This window comes from Chrysochloris asiatica, unplaced genomic scaffold (genome assembly GCF_000296735.1).
Source record: "Chrysochloris asiatica unplaced genomic scaffold, ChrAsi1.0 scaffold00004, whole genome shotgun sequence".
NCBI lineage: Eukaryota > Metazoa > Chordata > Mammalia > Afrosoricida > Chrysochloridae > Chrysochloris > Chrysochloris asiatica.
Window position 1 is genome coordinate 32,459,493 of NW_006408522.1, and position 16,040 is coordinate 32,475,532.

Genomic DNA, 16,040 nt, shown 5'->3' on the forward strand with positions numbered 1-16,040 from the left:
TGTGTTAGCCAGATACATTTGAAGCTAACATTTAGGGAGCACTAAAACTCTGTCCATTTTCCAGATTATGCATAAACAAACTCTCTTCTATCTCCTCACTTGGTATAGCTAAATTGGCTTTGTTACAGAGGGCACACCCCTGATTTCAGGTAACATAGGTAGACAGGTACTAGCTGTGTGATACTTTAAGAATGCAGAAAATTGTTGTGTAAATCTGTTTGGGTGTGTGTGTGTGTGGTTTGTTTGTATTTTCAAAGGGTACTTAATGCTCTCTCAGAACCCAGGTTAAGAATAGCTGCTCTATAGCCTATAACTGATTGGAATACCTAAAGGGAGTGAAATAGGCTTCTTGTTGAGCCTTTGTAGAGAATGAGCCCTTAGATGAAATCCTGAGCTCCATCCAGAACCCTCTACGGTGGGACATTCCCACTTGAAAGGACATGCAGACCAACATGGAGAAGCTAGTGGAAGTATCTTTCAAGAAGATACTTCTTGAATGATCAGTAGGAGAGAAAAAAGCAGACTGGTTATCACAAGAACAAGCAAGCTGTTCACCTAGGAACCATCAAGACATGAAAAGTCAGCCCTTCACCAAGCGTTGTTGACCGTCCAAACCATAGGCTCTGAGGATCAGACTTTAGCCACCTAACAGACATAGCAAACTGTCCCTCATCCGATTACTCAGTTATGCTTGTTAGTAATCTCATACATGAGCCCTGGATATCCACAGATAAATGTAAAAACCTTCCCTAAAATCCGAGACAGTAAATTCCAAAAAGGCAAGTTTCCCCCACCCCCACAAAAAAAGCTGAAGAGGATAGAGAGAAACACTGTTAACTGGTGATATATGGAGGGGATTATAATCAATGTAATGAAACAAGTTATATGAATGGTTGAATGTGAAACTGATGATGTGCCCTGTAAACTTTCACTCAATCCATAATAAAAACCTTTAAAAATAAAAAAAAATTAAATGCAGGGGTAGAATAGGGGTGCTATTCAGGCACAAAGTGGCTGGCGTACAAGTTTTCAAGAGGGAGTTTAGTTTCAGAGCGAGGGGGGAGGGTAGAATCCCCACTGAATAGTTTTCATCTTGTCTAGATGGGTCTGGTGAAAGGAGATGGGTATAGGATTCTTTTGACTCAATAATAATTGTTATTATGACTAACAGTGATTGTCACAACTATAAAGGTAGAAGACGTGTAACAAAAAAGGGGGAGTAGTTAATCTTATATTACAGGAACAGAAAAGGACCCTAGGACAATCAAGAGGGAAGGGCATTAGTGGAGCATGGGATCCTCACCAGAGAAGCAGCAACACCTGAGACAGAGACAGAAGTGATGGCATGGAGGAAGAGAGCACCTGAGGACTCATGGAAAGAGAAAGGCTTGTGTCTGCAGGCAAGAGGCTAGCTTGTAAAATGCACTCTTTGATTGTTTAAATGATTATATATTCCTGTGTGTTTTGTGTACATGAAAACAGAAAAAAAAAAAGGAGGGAATAGAGAGGGGCAAATATCGTTAACCAATGGTGCATGGAAGGGATCGTAATCATTGCAATGAAACAAAATATGATTGGTTGAGTGCTAAATTGATGTTCTGCCATGTAAACTATCACATAATTCATAATAAAAGCTTAAAATAAAATTTTAAAAAATTAAAAAAAAAAAAGAACAGCTGCTCTAGACCAGGGCAGGAAGGGGTTTCTTTGCTATACCCTCTGGAGAATACAGGATGCTCCAAGCTAATCCCACTGTTTAAATAAAATATATCTCTGAAAAAATAACTTACTGTAGGGTCTCCACTGAGGTCAAGGCCAAGGACTGTCTCCTCACTAGAAAGGAAGAACTCTTTAGCAAGTTTAACAGTCTCCTTGGCTACTAAAGGTCCACCTCTTCTGTCGATTGCTATCAAATACCTTTAACCCAGAAAAAAAAAACAGCAGAAAATGAATAGATGAGAAAGCATGACAGATTAAATGGAATACATCTTTCTAGAAAAATCACAGCCTGACTGAAGCCTAGACAACATGAATTTACATGGCCAGAGGAATGAGACATAGATTCCTAAAGTAGCATCAAATATCTAGTCAGTATTTAAATTTCAAATGATTTCACATCTGATTTTGATATTCATTTGTCTTTGACAGTTTGCTTGATTTAAGACTCAAATTAGATACACACGTGTTGGCCAATGTATCTCTTAAAACTCTTCTAATCTATAGCTAGTCTCCCCTTCTCTTAGTATTTATTTGTTGAAGAAATAAATTCATAACTACATTCTCAATATTAGATAAACACAGATCTTGATTCTATTTTTTCTACTGGAAGAAAGAAATCATTTATGTGCTGATTTATAAAATCCATTATACTTGGGATCCAGACAGTAAAATATCATGTCCTGATTTTTTAAGTGATACCTACAAAGAATGTTAGTGCAATGCTTCTTACCTAACATCAATGTCTAAGTTTTCTTCTTTGGCTTGTTTTATGCCCTCAAGTATAGATTCCACATAAGTCCTTTTAGTCATTCCTGAAAAGGAGACACAGAAAATGTGTGTAAGGAGATTATCAATGACTCGATCCTTTAACACCGTTGTTGTTGTTCTTAAGTGCCACTGAGTCAATTCCGACCCATAGCAACCCTGTATAGGGTTTCCAAGGAGCAGCTGATGAGTTTGAACCACCAACCTTGCAGTTCAAACAACTTTGCAGTCTGATGCATTAGCCCACAGCATCACAGTAACACTCCCTATATTAACAATTACATTTTCACTTTATGTTGTGACAAGGGCATCAAGATGAGTTAAGCTACATTTTTGCTAACAAATGTCAAAGAAAGGTAAGTATTTGAAAAATGAAATGGGGAAAAAAAAGTATGTATAAAAAAGGGTGTATTTTCTCTATTAGCATGTTATTTTCTGCTGGTCCAGAAAATAAAATCCCATCTTAGATTCCTTGCTTCTCAATTCTGCTCAGAGGCAGAGTTTCTTCTAGGGTACCAGAAATGTCCTCTATAGCTTGGTGTTCAAGTTCTCCTCTTCTGGGAGGCTCAGAAAAAGGCTCTCCACAACAACCTTCTCTAAAATACCCCTCCCTTCTGATTATAAAATGCTTACTTTGGTGAAAAATGGCTAGTAAAACACAGAAAATTATAGAGAAAGAGAAAAATAAATTGTAATACCACTGCCTAGAGATAACTATTGTCTTTGTTTTTCTAAGTATATGCATATATGCATTTTAAATAGAAGAGATGTTATAGAGGGTATTTGTACTCTCATCAGCCATTTGTCACTATATTCTGAGCAGTTTCCTGTGTCATTAAAGTGTGCTTGCAAGTATTTTTAATGGTTGCATAATATTCCGTTAACTTGTATTTAAACATTCCCATATTTGTTGTAGACTTAGGTTAACAACCTCCTTTTGAATATCCATTCTTAAAAAGAGCAAATCAGCTCTATTAATTGGAAGGTTTCTTCTGTCCTTCCCTTTCACCACACTCATCAGTATACCAATAGTTCTCCTGTTGACCTGAAGATGAGAGAGAGAAGAGGAAGGGCTAGGCAGTCTAAAGTGTGGTGAGACCTACGGACACCTGAGCTCAGGGACAAGGACATAGCCACAGAGAGCTAGAGCTGAGAGTGAAGCATCCAGCTGATATGAAGTGAGGGGAGAGGCACAAGAACACTCAAACTTGCAGATAGTATTCAACTGACTTAGCCTTGATGGCTTGAAAATCAGAACTCGACTACAGGAAGATTAAAAAAAAAAATTTTTTTTTGATAAAGGAAATGATAAATTTCTACAATTTGATGAACTTGACCTATACTCATGGATGTAGTAGCTCAAAATACCAACAGAGAGGGAAGGAGTCTTCACATCAAGTATCAACGCTATCTATCCCCTCGGTAAACAGGGTAGATAGGGACGGGCAACTTAGACAATGGCTACCTAAAATGAAGGGGCGATAAAGACACTGACTGCTTACAAGGTTTCAAGAGGGAATTTAGTTTAAGAGTGTGTGAAGGAAGATAGAGTCCCCACTGAATAGTTTTCATCTTGTCTAGATGGGTCTGGTGAAAAGAGATGGGGATAAGATTCTTATGATTCAATAGTGAATAATTGTTATCATGACTAATTGTGACATCACAATTATAAATGTAGAAATTTTGTAACAAAAACAGGGGAGTGGTTAATCTTACAGAAACAGAGGACCCTAGGACCATCAAGGGAGAAGAGTACAAGCAGAAGGCGGGACCTCATCCAGGGAAGCAGGGACACCAGAGATGGAGGCAGAGATGGGGACATGGAGAGAGGGAGCAGCTGAGGATTCTAGAATCATGGTGGCCAGGAGGCAGACTTACAGAATGTGCCCTTTGGTGGTGTAAATTATTATATATGCCTGAGTGTTTTTTTAAAAAGAGAGAGCTAAAATGAATAGAGAGAAATACTGTTAACTGATGGTGCATGGAGGGGATTATAATCATTGTAATGACACGAACAAAGTATATGATTTGTTGAATGTAAACTGATGATGTGCCCTATAAACCTTCACTCAATTCACAATAAAAACTTGAAAAAAAAAAAAAAGAAAAGAAATTTCTCCAGACTACATCAGATCTGTACATCTCCATCCTGAGAGGTTTTACCACAACATATCTTGCTTCTGGCCTAAGAAACTACTACTGTTCCCTAATGAGTGACTGAATAGCTTCTATGTTAGTGGCTGCTCTAAACCTTGGTTCTGCACCCACTCAGTGGCATTGTCTCTTGAGTTCACTAGACGTACGGAGCAAGAATAAACCTCTGCTTGAGAACAACTCAACTATAAGGAGCAACTGGTCTTTGCACAGAGCGAACAAAACAAGTAAGGAAGAACAAAAGAAAATTTTGTAGGCTTTTTTTCCCTTCTTTTACAGATATACCTGACTTTTCTACTTTTTTAGTTAAGCATAACTCACTCATTAATATATATCTTCTCCAGGAAAAACAATTTGAATTGTTAACTCTACAATTACTCATAAAAACAGAGAGCAATACAAGAGTGTAAAGTGCTTCACACTCGTAACTTGCACACACATGAATTATCAAAGCACATGAGAAAGGGATAATGCATTCACTAAGAAATAATTAAATTCTACCAGTGGCATTTTCTCTTCTGGGTGTGCTCCTCAGTTCCAGGTACTTGACACCATCATCTGCAAATTCTTTAATGACATCTTTTGTAACCTGACAATAAAGGTTAAACAGCATTGATGATAATGTATGGCTCCCAATTAAAGTGCAAAGCGTTATAGCTTTACTGCATTCATTAAATAAGATTTGCAAGTACTGTTGGAAGTCTCCCACACGGTGAGATTACTTGCTTTGTAATGTATCTGGAGGAGACCTAACTGAGCTGCAGCACTTCAAATAGCTCCCATCACTCCCCTCATTTCCATTAAACCTACATCTGCACATTATTTACACCTTCTGTTTGTTTATTCCTTTTAACCATTTCTCTCTTTCCTAGTTTTCAAAAAACAGATTTATAAAGCAGAGAAATGAGGTAAAATAGAAATAAAAAAAACCTATGTGTGTGCAGTACACAATAAGGTACACATGGAAACAGACAGCTTATAAAATAATTACACATTAATGATATACCATTTTGAGTCATGGCTGAAGGTTCTTATTAAATTGTTTAGGACTAAGTTGTAATTGTCAGTAAATTCTTCAGACAGGGTTTAAGTCTTTCCAAAGAACACTTAGGAAAATTCCTCTTAGTCACAGAAAGTAGGTGATAAAAGATGTGTAAAATTGTGTCCAATGTAGCAGAAATTTTGGCAACCCCAAAATCACTGAGTGACAAGGATAAAAAAAATCTAAAGGCTGAAAGAATTTTTTCTTCTCTGTCATCAATCTTAAACAGACCAAATTTTAGAAAAGTCGTATGCCAGGAAAGCTGTGACAATCTGCTGTAATTAATCTTTATTATTGGTGTCCTGGTGTCCTAACCTTAATGGCATTGCGGGTTAATGCACCAGACTGCAAAGTCGTTTTAACTGCAAGGTTGGTGGTTCAAGCTCACCAGCTGCTCCTTGGAAACCCTATACAGAGTCACTATGGGTCAGAATTATACAACGGCATTTAACAACAACAATAAAATGGCACTATCTTGGTGAACTTGTTGCAATACCAGGTCTGGCCTCAACAATGTCGGTTGAGAAATTTATTGTTTCAGTTACAATCCAATCTTACACCCAAATCATCTGGAGTTTTGAGTGATCCTCATACTTACAAATAAACAGTCTCTTGTTTTACTTCACAGATGGTTCATATGTGGACTTTCTGGTACGATGCTGTGGGTAAATGCACTGGACTGCAAAGTCATTTGAACAGCAAGATTGGCAGTTCAAGCTCACCAGCTGCTTTTAGGAAACCCTATTCAGGGTTATTACGGGTTGGAACTGATTTGAAGGCACTTATCAACAACAATCACCTGCTAAAGAGTCCTGATGGTGCAGTGGGTAAGGGCTCGGCTTTTAACTAAAAGGTTAGTGGGTAACTACCAGCTGCTTCGCAGAAGCAAGATGAGGTAGGCAGTTTCCACAGAGATTTACAGTCTTGAAAATCATAGCAGCAGTTTACAGCGGCAGTTCAAGCTCACCAGCTGCTCCTTGGAAACCCTATGCAGGATCACTATGGGTTGGAATCAACTCGATGGCACTTAACAACAACAATAACAGGGGCTTTATGAGTCAGAATCAACTTGAAGGCAATGGGTTTAGTTTTTTTTGTTTTGTTGTTTGTTTGGTTTTTTAGAGTAGAAATAAGTAGAGAATTTTAACTCCATAACTCATTTTAATAGTTTTTCACCAACTTTGTAAGGAACGAAATAATGAACATGGTATTATAATACCCAGAGAGTATCAAGCTCTCAGAATGTGAAATTTCATGTTTTGCAAAACAAAAAATGAGACTAGAGCCCCAGTGGTGAGCATTACTAGTAGTATTCAGTAGTATGCAGGTAGCTTAAAAAGTATTCCTACAAAATCATAAAAACCTTTGAAACCTCTATTAAACAAAATATCAAAATGTGACCCTCCTGTTTCTCGACATATCCACCATTGAGGTCTTAAATTCTGAAGGTGTTATTTCCATCTTTCTGACCCTTCTTCCCTGGTACAGTGCTGTGGCTTAATACGCTAGACGGCAAAGCTGGTTTAAACCGTAAGGTTGGAGGTTCAAGCTTACCAGCTGCTCTTCAGAAACCCTTATACAGGGTTGCTACGGGTTGGAACCGACTCTATGGCACTTTACAACAACAACCCTTCCCCAAAGACATCTGTGTTTGATCTTCACCCTGTTAAAACAGCATACTTTAGCATCCTCAAGGGACTCCTTTTAAATGTTCAATTTAGGGAACAAAAAGCAGTCTGAAGGGTTAAGATCAGGCTTGTAGGGTGGAATGGGTAAGGTTTCCAACCAAATTCTTGTAGGCTAGCCCTTGCCACCCTTGAAGAATGAACAAGTACACTGTCGGGGGGAGTCCTCAATGCAACTTTCTTAGTCTTTTTTTTTTAACCAATGTATTTTTCAATATTCTGAAAACTTCTTCATAATAAGACCATATAAACGTTGTGTCCTTTGAGAAAATCTCCAAGATAACACCATTGGATTTTTTTAAATGGTTTTACCATAACCTTCTAAACTGACCTCTCTGCCTTGAATTCACCTTTGAGGACTTCACAGCCTTCCTTAAAATACTTCATCCATCTAAAAACTGTTGTTTTAAGTGAGGCAGCATTCTTGTAAACTTGTTGCAAAGCTTCAATGATTTGGGAAGAAGTCCACTTAAGCTTTGTTAAAAATGTGTTTTTAGTCCTAACCTCAAAATCATTTTCTTCCACCACACAAAAAGTTTTTTTTTTTGTAAGACACCCTAATGAACCTAAGGACTCCTGGTGTGGCACTGGGGGTTAATGTGCCAGACTGCAAAGCCATTTCAATTGCAAGGTCTGTAGTCCAGGCTCACCAGCCTCTCCTCAGAAACCCTATACAGGGTCGTTATGAGTCAGAACTGACTCCACAGCACTTCACAACAACAATGGAATTAAGTATTACTGAGGGAACTTGTCTACAGCCATCTACTTGTTGCTGGGACAAGTTTAAACACACTTTAACTTGATGACACCTAACAACAACAATAATGTATGAACTGGAACCTAGTAGCAATACTTTTTTGACTTACCTTCAGATCTATTCAGTGGCTGATTAAGAAATGCCTCTTTAAGTTCCTATATAAATCACTGTGCATGTCTCCGACACAGATTTTACAATGTTATACTGCATTTATCTGCTTATGGGCCTGTCTCTCCATTCTTACTATAAATTCTTCACAATCAGAATCTATGCTGATCTATCGTGTATCTCATAGTCCTTAGCCCAGTGCCTAGAACATTATGGGCACTTAGCTTTTGATGAACTAAAGTTAATCATTCTCCAAAAGTTGATTGATTCATTTACTCATGGCTTATCATGAGGATCAATCTTGACCAAGGAAGAAAATTCCTACTTGACCGGTTTAGTGTGTTCTCCCGAAACTCAGGTAATAATACTTCTTACTTTGTACTTTCTTCTTGATCCAATTTTACTTCTCTCCATTTACAAAATGACATCTGGTCAGATCAATGATAGAGGCCAGTCTTTCATGTCAGATTCTAGTATCGTGGAATTTTAGAGAAAAGTGCCACCCAACAGTCCTTCATTCCCAGAAAAAAGACACAATTTTCCTGTATCAATTTGCTAAAGATTGGTCACTCAATCTCTAAGCATTTCTTGAACTTATTCATTCTCTATAACGTCTACCAATTCAGTTGAAAGTCTTATATGCAATACATACCACCTGTGGTCAAATATTTCATATAATATGCCAACCATGAAAAATAGGACTAAATTTTCTCCTCCAAATTGTTTCCTATTTAACAGATGTTAGTTTTCATTTTGGTTCATGAGCAAACACCTAACAATGGTTTTGAGAAGGTATGCCTTAAATAAAGCAGAAAATATTTTTCATCAGATTACTGATAAAAGCAAAAGATCATATATAACAATAGAAGGGCATACATTAAAATTTAAACCATTCCCAAAATAGCATTAAGATCTCACCATTAAAATGTCTTCAGGGCTAGTAGTAAGCTGATGAATAAGTTGAAACATCTGGAAACATCTGCAACATAAATGAAAACTTCAAACATACCCTAGTCATCAAAAGCTGAATTCAAGAGAAATTCACTGAGCTGAATTAATACATAGCTTTTATGAGACTGACACGCTGCCTACTGCCTAAGAGTGCACCTAATACATAGCTTTTAGATTAATAGTAACTATATACTAATAGTAACTTTATACTTAAAAGGGACTCCTGGTGTGATGCCATAAGATCAGCACTAGAGTGCAAACCACAAGGTCGGCAGTTCAAACCAACCAGCTGTTCCTCCAAAACCCTATACAGGGTTGCTAAGAGTCGGAACCGACTTGACAGCAATTAACAAAAACAATATATATTTAAAATGGAATCCTGGTATAGTGGTGTAGGGTAAGTACTGGACTGCTAACCAAAAGGCTAGTAGTTCAAACCCACCAGCCGCTCCTTGGAAACCATATACTAGGTTGCTATGAGTCGAAACCGACTCAATGGCACTTCACAAGAACATACACTTAAAAAGAACTACAGAATGAGTTTTTTAAAAATTACATTACTCTGGTTTAACTATTTCAAGAGGCAGCATATGATCAAGAGCCAATGGTACTGAAGGAAGAAGCCTAATGTATACTGATGGCATTGGCAAGAGCAAGCTTGTCTTGGCTCAAGAAATTGATGAAATATAAATTAAAATCTTTTAACAAAATGAGGTAGCACTGGAGGCAGTCACTCATCTAAGTCAAGATTTTTTAAAGATAGCTACGTGGGCAATGACTGGAAAAGACCCAGATTGAGTGCCTATTTCAAAGCAAAGTGAGCCAATGCAATGTGGAAACAACTGGACACTATCTTCAATATCCCATGCAAGTAAAATTTTGCAAAAGATAATTTTTAAATGGCTGCAACAATACATTGACAGGGAACTGCCTGAGGTTCAAGTCCGATTCAGGCGAGGACGTGGAATGAGGGATATCACTGCTGACATCAGATGGATCTTGGCTGAAAGCAGAGAATACCAGAAAGATGTTTACCTGTGCTTTACTGACTATGTAAATACTTTGGATTGTGTGGATCACTACAGACTATGGGCAACTTGTGGAGAATGAGCATTCCAGAACATTTCATTGTGCTCATGAGGGACCTATACATAGACTAAAAGGCAGCTGTTAGATCAGAACAAGGGAACACCGAAAGGTTTAAAGTCAGGAAAGATGTGTGCCAGGGTTGTATTCTTTCACCATACTTATTCAATCTGTATACTCAGCAAATAATCTGAGAAACTGGATTATATGAAGAAAAATAAGGTATCAGGATTGGAGAAAGACACATTAATAACCTGTGATATGCAGATGATACAACCCTGCTTGCTGAAAGTGAAGAGAACTTAAAATACTTACTGATAAAGATCAAAGACCACAGCCTTCAGTGTGGGTTCTACCTCAATGCAAAGAAAACAAAAATTCTCACTACTTGGTCAGTAAATAGCGTCATGATAAATGGTGAAAAGATTGATGTTGTCTAGACTTCATTTTGCTTGGATTCACTATCAACACTCATGGAAGCTGCAGTCAAGAATCAAACATTATACTGCATTAGGCAAATCTGCTGTACAAGACCTCTTTAAAGCGTTCAAGAGCAAAGATATCAGTTTGAGGATTACGGTGCGCCTGACTCAAGTCATGGTATTTTCAATAACCTTATATGCTTGTGAAAGTTGGTCAATGAATACAGAAGACTGTAGACAACTTGATGCATTTGAGTTACGGTGTTGGAGAAAAATATTAAATGTACCATGACTGCCAGAAGAACAAATAACAAAGTCTGTGTTGGAAGAAGTACAATCAGAATGCTCTTTAGAAGCCAAGATTGCCAGACTTTGTCTCTCATACTTTGGACATATTATCAGAAGAGACCAATCCCTGGATAAGGACATCATGCTTATTAAAGTGGAAGAACAGTGAAAAAGAGGGAGACCCCCAAAGAGATGGATTAGCACAGTGGCAGCAGCAATGGGCTCCCACCTAAGCAACTGTGAGGATGGCGCAGCACCAGGCAGTGTGTGGTTCAGTTGTACATAGGGTCAGTATAGATCAAAACTGACTTGATGAACAACAGAACACGATAAAAGCTGAATTTATATTCTTTTGATGTTATGTGTATCAGCAGTTTGTAGGTTTTTTACCCCTTTCTTTCTTTTTTTTTTACAGTATTCCATTATATGAAAATGAGACAATTTACCTAGCCATTCTCTTGTGAGCACATTTGGGTAGTTCCCAGTTTTTAGTTATTTAAATAAAGCTGCAATAAACTCACACACACACACACACACACACACACACACAAAATTACATTGCTCTGGAAAGATCATCAAATAGCTGAAAAGAAAATATTAAGGGTATTTGTAAGTGTGAAATAACAGATGCCCTTTCCCTATTCCTTGCTAGTTACAGCAAACAATGGGGGGAGGGGTATTCAGAAGTCTGCATTTTCAAGTCTAAAGATTATCCCAATATAGTACAATTTCACAAACAATATAAATCATTAAATATATTGCCAATAGTTTGACAACTGGAAAAATATACTGTATGTCAAATTATACTCTCCTTACCAGAGGGCTACCTATTCATTTAACTACTAAAATCTGAATTTTTACATACTACTTGGTGGTGGTGGTGATGGTGAGCTATTGAGTCGGTTCTAACTTATAGCGACCTGAGGCTGTAAATCTTTATGGGAGCAGAAAGCCTCATCTTTCTCCCATGGAATGACTGGTATTATTTGAACTGCTGACTTTATGGTTAGCAGCCAAACTCATAACCCATTACACCAGCAGTACACACTACTTATGATCTCAAAAAGTATGGTCAGACTTTGGGCAAGTTGGTCAGAGTTGGCATACACACTTATACGAAGGTCAAAATAAAACAGGAACAGATGTAAATTCTGGCCCCCTGAACTTCAGAAGAAAGGTTAGAGAGGCAGATGGAGTGCTTGCTAGGAGGAGAGGCTAAGTAGGGGTGGTGAGAGAGAGACTGACTGGTGAACAGTTGGCCAAATGCAGCTCAACCATCTTGTGAGCTGCTATGGCAGTGGAGGAAGACCTGGCAGAGCAGATTCGAGCAAGCATTAGAAAAGATGTGATTTCTTCTTTTTCCCCATGCTCTGCTGATGACGGGAAGTATGGACAACTCCCACCCTCATCCAACCCCAGTGCAGACCCCACTCTCCAGGAGTTCAGAGCCACAAGGTTAGGAGCCACACCAGTGTGAGAAGGCCAGCTGCGCCACTCTGGTGTGCCACTTTGGTGACTGCACTCAGGTGGGCTCAGCTCAAGACCTACAAAACCCGCAGAGTCACCAGACCAGCATTTAACCAGTCACCCTGCCCTCAGCTTCCCTGTGGTCCCAACAGACATGGAAACCAGCTTCAAAAAGGGCCCCCACAATCTAGATAACACTGAGGCCTACAGGAATTCTATCTAGGGCCAGGAACTCTGCTGTCACATCCCTTTCACAATTATGTCGTGGGTTCCTTGAATTGCAGGTGCATTCTAGATATTTCTCCCCTCAGGCCCAACAAATGTACTTGTTTTTACAAATACAACCCCACAATGCTCTGCAGACAACAAACAATTTTAGCTCACACAAAGAAACAAGAAGGAATGGCTCAAACAAATGACCAAGAGGCAGAGCCAGAAGATGTTTCTGAGGAAGAAAAGGTAATAGAATCAACTGTAAAATAATGTGAAAGACTGATAATTAGGTACCTTCAAAGGATCTACAGAAAGATTGAGGAAAGCAAGGAGAATACAATAAAAACTTCGGAAGAATTCAGGAAAACACTACAAGAACAAACAGACAAAATAAATGCAGATTTTAAAACAACATAAAACCTACAATTATAAATCCAAAGATTAATACTAACATCTAAAAAAAGGACAATTCATTGAAAAGGCAAAGGAGTAGAAATAAAGCAATGAAAGCCTGAATTAGTGAGCTTGAAGAGATACTACTCTGCTAGAAGAACAGTCAGAAAAAAGAATGTAGAACCCAAAGAAAGTCTAAGAGTTATGTGGGACACCACGAAGAGGAACAACTTACAGGTGATTAGAATTCCAAGACAGAAAACAGATAGGCACAGAGAAAATTATCCAAAAGCTGTTGGAAGAAAACTTCCCTAACATCATGAAAGATGAGAATATAAGCATACAGAAAGCTGAACGAACCCCAAACATGAAATCACCAAGACATATCACAATCAAACTTTCCAAAATTAAAGACAAAGAAAGAATATTGAGAACAGCTTAGAAAAAATGAAAAGTTACCTACACAGGAGAACCAATAAGACTAAGCTTGGATTTCTCAGCAGAAACCATGCAGGAAAGAAGGTAATGGAATGACATATACAAAATTCTGAAAAGAAAGACTGCCAACCAAGAATCTCATACTCAGCAAAGATATCCCTTAAATATGATAGTGAAATTAGGGCATTTCCTGATAGACAGAAATTAAAGGAATTTGTAACAACCAGACCAACTTTACAAAGAATACTAAAGGGTGTTCTTTGGACAGAGAAGCAACAGTTGCAGGCAACAACCTGAGTTTATCATACATGACAACACCATCCAGAACTCAATCCAGATATGTAAGTATTTAAAGTAAAATAAACCTACAAGGCTGAAAATAGGGAACCAGAGATATCATTGTATAAAGAAGTCAACCACAAAGCAAAAAGAAAGAACAGTGTAGATACAGACTTCCAAATGGCAAGGAAGTCAAATAGATTTCAAGATAAAAGACTTTTAAGTAGGGAAAAACTAATACATTACAGGGTAACCTCAAGGAAAAAAATATATCTGTACATGAAAATTTAAAAAGGGAAATAAAAACTATTTATTAAACATTAACACAACAGAAATTAGAATGACAAGAAAACCTTCAAACAAAATGAACTTAGCATAGGAAGTTATAGGGAACAAAGAATCCAGCAGCATACACAAAAAAACAACACATACACAAAACAACAACAACCCACACAATCAATTCATACCTAATGATAATTACACTAAATGTAAATGGATTCAATGTACCAGTCAAGAGACATAAAGAGCAAAATGAGTAAGAAAACAGGATCCTTCAATATGCTGTCTACAAGTTATATATCAGATGGAGACAGCCTAAATGCCCTTCTACAGAAGAATGGTTAAACTCTGGTGCGTATACACACATTAATACTACAAAATGTTGAGGATGAATCTGTGAAATAACTCACAACATAGTTGAACCTGGAGGACATTATGTTGAGTGAAATTAGTCAATCACAGAAGGGCAAACATTGTATGAGACTTGTTGTTGTGTGCCGTGGAGTCGGTTCCGACACATAGCGACCCTGTACAGGGTTTCCGAGGCTTTAAATCTTTACGGGAGCAGAATGACTCATCGTTATCCCACAGAACCGTTGGTAGTTTCGAACTGCTAACCTTGTGGTTCACAGCCCGCAGAACCGTTGGTAGTTTCGAACTGCTAACCTTGTGGTTCACAGCCCGATTCGTAACCACTATGCTACCAGAGCTCCTGTGTTTAGGCCAGTGCTCTAAAAAGTTAAGAAAAGGTTTTCTTGGTAAAAGAAATAATCTATGATAGTTACAGGAGAGGAGTGGGAAGGAAAATTATTCATGGGCTAGAGGGTAGACACAAGTTAACACAGGTGGCAGAGCAGACAATATACAACAAGAAGGAGGTTAGCAAAGGAAGATGAAGGTAGTGGGAAATACAAGGAGAAATGCAGTAAAGTGAATAGCGGTAGATGCTATTAACTGTTGGTACATGGAGGGGATTACAACCATATAGTGAACCAAAGTGTATGGTTTGTTGAATGTAAAACTGATGATCTGCTCTGTGAACCTTCACTCAATTCACAATAAAAAGTTGAAAACAAAAAAAAGTATAACCTCCCCAAACTTACTCTACTAACGTTCTCTTCTTTCCCTTGTCAATCACGGTCATTTGATCATTTATTTTAAGATCTGGCTTCTTGGCTATTAATTTCCTCATGGTTTTAGAACTCATAGATCCATTCAAGTGGGCATGAAGTTCCTATGAGTATACAATCAGCAAATAATTATCAAATATCCATTGCTTCATAGCATCATACCAGGTTCAAACTTAAATTTAACCTAAAACTCTAAATTTAAGTTTTTACGCTTAAGTTTATACTAGGCAAGCTGCCCATTAGATTTAGTTATACAACTTATAAAGCTTTTACTTGAAATTTTTTAAAACTTAAAACTGTACTCTAAATTTAAAAGTTCTTACTGTTTAAAAGTTTTACTCTAAATTTAAACTCTATTTACAAATTCTATTATTGACTTTTCTATAAAAAGAAACAACAGAAAAGTCATTATAATTAGCAACCACTCAAAAATTGTGTGATTGAATTCTCACCACTTTTGGTAATTCCAAGTAAAATTTCTTCTTCCATGCTTGTTGCCGTTCTTCTACTTCCATTATGATTTAGCAGGAAAACAAAAGTCCTTCTCTAAACAATACAATGCATTTCAGTCAGCAAGTTCTGGGGTTCTAAATTTCCTTCCAATTGCTTTACTTTCACACATTTTGTTAAGGGCAGTTGTAGATGCAGCTACAGGCTCAGATTTATTTATCTATGTTAACAATTGTGAACATTTCCAGATAAAAGCAAAGAAACAGAATTTTGCTAATTTATTCTTTAAAAGCTAGAAACCCCCCAACCCCCCAAACTAACAAGTGTGCCAGAGGTAGAGAAATGATTAATAAACAATGTGAACTAGAAATGTCAGTTTTTAAGTGCTGTCAAGTCATTTCCAACTCATAGCAA

At 37.7% G+C, this 16,040-nt stretch overlaps 1 protein-coding gene across 1 annotated transcript in view; it reads right to left on the minus strand.

Moving 5' to 3' along the window:
* The window catches only part of ADAL (adenosine deaminase-like), a 36,132-nt gene extending 20,441 nt beyond the window's left edge, over nucleotides 1-15,691 (minus strand). The window contains exons 1-6 of the mRNA XM_006831721.1: nucleotides 15,629-15,691; nucleotides 15,150-15,280; nucleotides 9,149-9,209; nucleotides 5,140-5,227; nucleotides 2,450-2,531; nucleotides 1,791-1,917 (exon numbers count right to left, since the gene is read on the minus strand). Coding sequence (XP_006831784.1) covers nucleotides 1,791-1,917; nucleotides 2,450-2,531; nucleotides 5,140-5,227; nucleotides 9,149-9,209; nucleotides 15,150-15,280; nucleotides 15,629-15,691 — 552 coding nt within the window. The remainder of the gene's footprint in view (nucleotides 1-1,790; nucleotides 1,918-2,449; nucleotides 2,532-5,139; nucleotides 5,228-9,148; nucleotides 9,210-15,149; nucleotides 15,281-15,628) is intronic.
* Between the last annotated feature and the right edge of the window lie 349 nt (nucleotides 15,692-16,040).